Raw genomic sequence first — 2,277 nt, forward strand, 5'->3', positions numbered from 1 at the left:
GGGGGGGGGCAGGGGTCCTGTAATGCTGCGGGTGGGGGCGGGGGGTCCACACCAGCCTGGGGGCGCCCTGGCCCCACAGCGACAGCCCCGCACGGGGGAAGGAAAGAGAGCAGGGAGCTCGGGCGCCCGTAACGGCCGCTGTCTGCCCACAGGTCATCGAGGACTGGAAGTACGTGGCCATGGTGGTGGACAGGCTGTTCCTATGGGTGTTCGTGGTCGTGTGTGTGCTCGGGACCGTGGGGCTCTTCCTGCCTCCCCTCTTCCAGACCCACACGCCTTCTGAGGGGCCCTAGGCTGCTCTGTGTGCCCCAGGGCCACAGGGTTGTGCAGTGAGAGGACCTGAGTCCCTCGGCCGTCCACCCTGTCAAACAGCCACAGCCAGGGGAGAGCATGACAGGAGCCAGGGCTGCCCTCACTTAAGGCCTCGGAGGACCTACAGGGAGCCCCAGCAGCAGGGGCTTCAGTGTGACTCTGGCCAGTCTCCTTCCCTGCACCGGGACAAGGACGTGCCAGGAATCTTGCCCCCCCTCAGCCCCACTGTCACCCCATCGCCCTCTGCTACCCTGCCCACAGGCCCCCTGGTCTTCTCTGAGACCCTCACACACTTCAGGATCCTTCCCAGCTCAAAGCCTCTGCACAGGCCATACCTTCCTCCCCCAGGGCCCCCACACTCCTCTGGTGGCTGCAGCACCCCATCCACGCTCCGTCCCAGTGTCATCTCCCTGCCAGGCCTTCCCCTGTCACCCTGCCTTCCTCCAGCCCTCCTGGGGACCGGAATTCTCCCTGGCTGGTGTGTCTGTTGTCCACCTCTCACCCACTCCAGTGTGAGCTCTGGGACAGCAGCAACCCAGTCCTGCAAGTTCACTGCACTGCCCCCAGGGCCTGGGACAGCGCTTGGCACACAGCAGGTGCTTAATAAATGTTGAATGAATGACTGACTCCTGTTCTTTCTTCAAGCTCACACGCCCCCCCACCCCAGCAGCTATCCCCGGGTCCCCTTCTGACGAAGGACTCTTGGCCACACTCCCCAGCCAGGACACATGCTCCATATCAAGGCCAGACTGAGCTGTCTCCCTCGCTGATGCTCTGACTGGTCCTCCCACTGGTTCGCCCAGTGCCAGGCACATGACAAGCTCATAAAATACTCGTGCAATACAGGATTTTTTTTTAATTCCATTGTTTTCAATTATACAATAAAATTGGCTTTTTGTGTTCGTTCTCTGAACATTAACACATGTGTAGATTCATGTCATGAGGACCCGGGAGAGCTCCATCACCCCAACACCTCCCTTCCAGCCAGTCCCTGGGGACCACTGACTGGGTCCCCACCCCAGGGTCTGGTCTCAAGAATGCCACGCCCACAACCACACAGCCCACCGAGGGAGAGAGGGCAGCTTTCGTCCCTCAGCATAAGGCCCTTGAGATCCCTGAGGTCGCTACCCCCTGCTGAGCAGTGAGAAGTCCGGCCAGTGAAGGACACATTCAGGCAGTGACCGGTCTGGGGCAGCTGTGATCGGAGCTGCGGTAAAGCACTCAGGTGCTTGGGGTTCTGTGTGATTCTGTGTGATCGAGAGTTTTCACTCCCCTAGAGAGGCGCCCAGGAGTGGAGTCACCAGGCTGCGTGGGGAATGGCTGCTGGACCTCCAGGACCCAGCCAGACGGGGCTGTGGAGCGGCCGGGCCACCCTGCGTCCCCACCAGCAAGCAGCAAGAGCCACTCGGGGCCCTGTCCGCTCGGGCTATGGGTTTATCTCCGCCATCCCCGTAGGTGCCGAGCGCTGAATTAGTCCTGAAGTTGCTTTCCCTGACAGCCAACATTGTGGAACATCTTTTCATGTGATTTTGGGGTTTTTGCCTACGTACATCTTATTTGAGGAAGTGTCTGTTTAACTCCTCTGCTCACTCTTTAAATTGGGTTTTAGTTTTCTTACTGTTGAGATTTTTAAAACTTCATTAAGGTATAACACACCTATTATAACACTCGCCCACTTTACATGTACAGTTCAATGAGTTTTAGTAAGTTTATCACCATAAACACTCACGTCACCCACACAAGACCCTCACACCTCTCTACTCTGACTTCTGAGTTTTGAGGCTTCTGTATATCTTCTGGATACAAGTCCTTGGTTGTGTGTCCGACTTGCGGTATTTTCCAAATCCAGGAGCTTTTTTTTGCCTAGAGAATGAGAACGCCCTAAATGGGCACCTGAGACACTGGCCCCAGTTCTTACATTTCCTGGGTCCTGCAAAATGCCTCCTTTCGTTTGGGGTTAAGGCG

At 57.2% G+C, this 2,277-nt stretch overlaps 1 protein-coding gene across 1 annotated transcript in view; it reads left to right on the plus strand.

The window, feature by feature from the left end:
- Nucleotides 1-905, plus strand: part of CHRNB4 (cholinergic receptor nicotinic beta 4 subunit) — an 11,301-nt gene extending 10,396 nt beyond the window's left edge. Inside the window, exon 6 of the mRNA XM_059418454.1 lies at nt 153-905. Within this exon, the coding sequence (XP_059274437.1) occupies nt 153-293 (141 nt within the window). The 3' untranslated portion in view covers nt 294-905. The remainder of the gene's footprint in view (nt 1-152) is intronic.
- The last annotated feature ends 1,372 nt before the right edge of the window (nt 906-2,277 follow it).

The sequence above is a fragment of the Mustela nigripes genome, chromosome 13, assembly GCF_022355385.1.
Source record: "Mustela nigripes isolate SB6536 chromosome 13, MUSNIG.SB6536, whole genome shotgun sequence".
NCBI classification, from domain to species: domain Eukaryota; kingdom Metazoa; phylum Chordata; class Mammalia; order Carnivora; family Mustelidae; genus Mustela; species Mustela nigripes.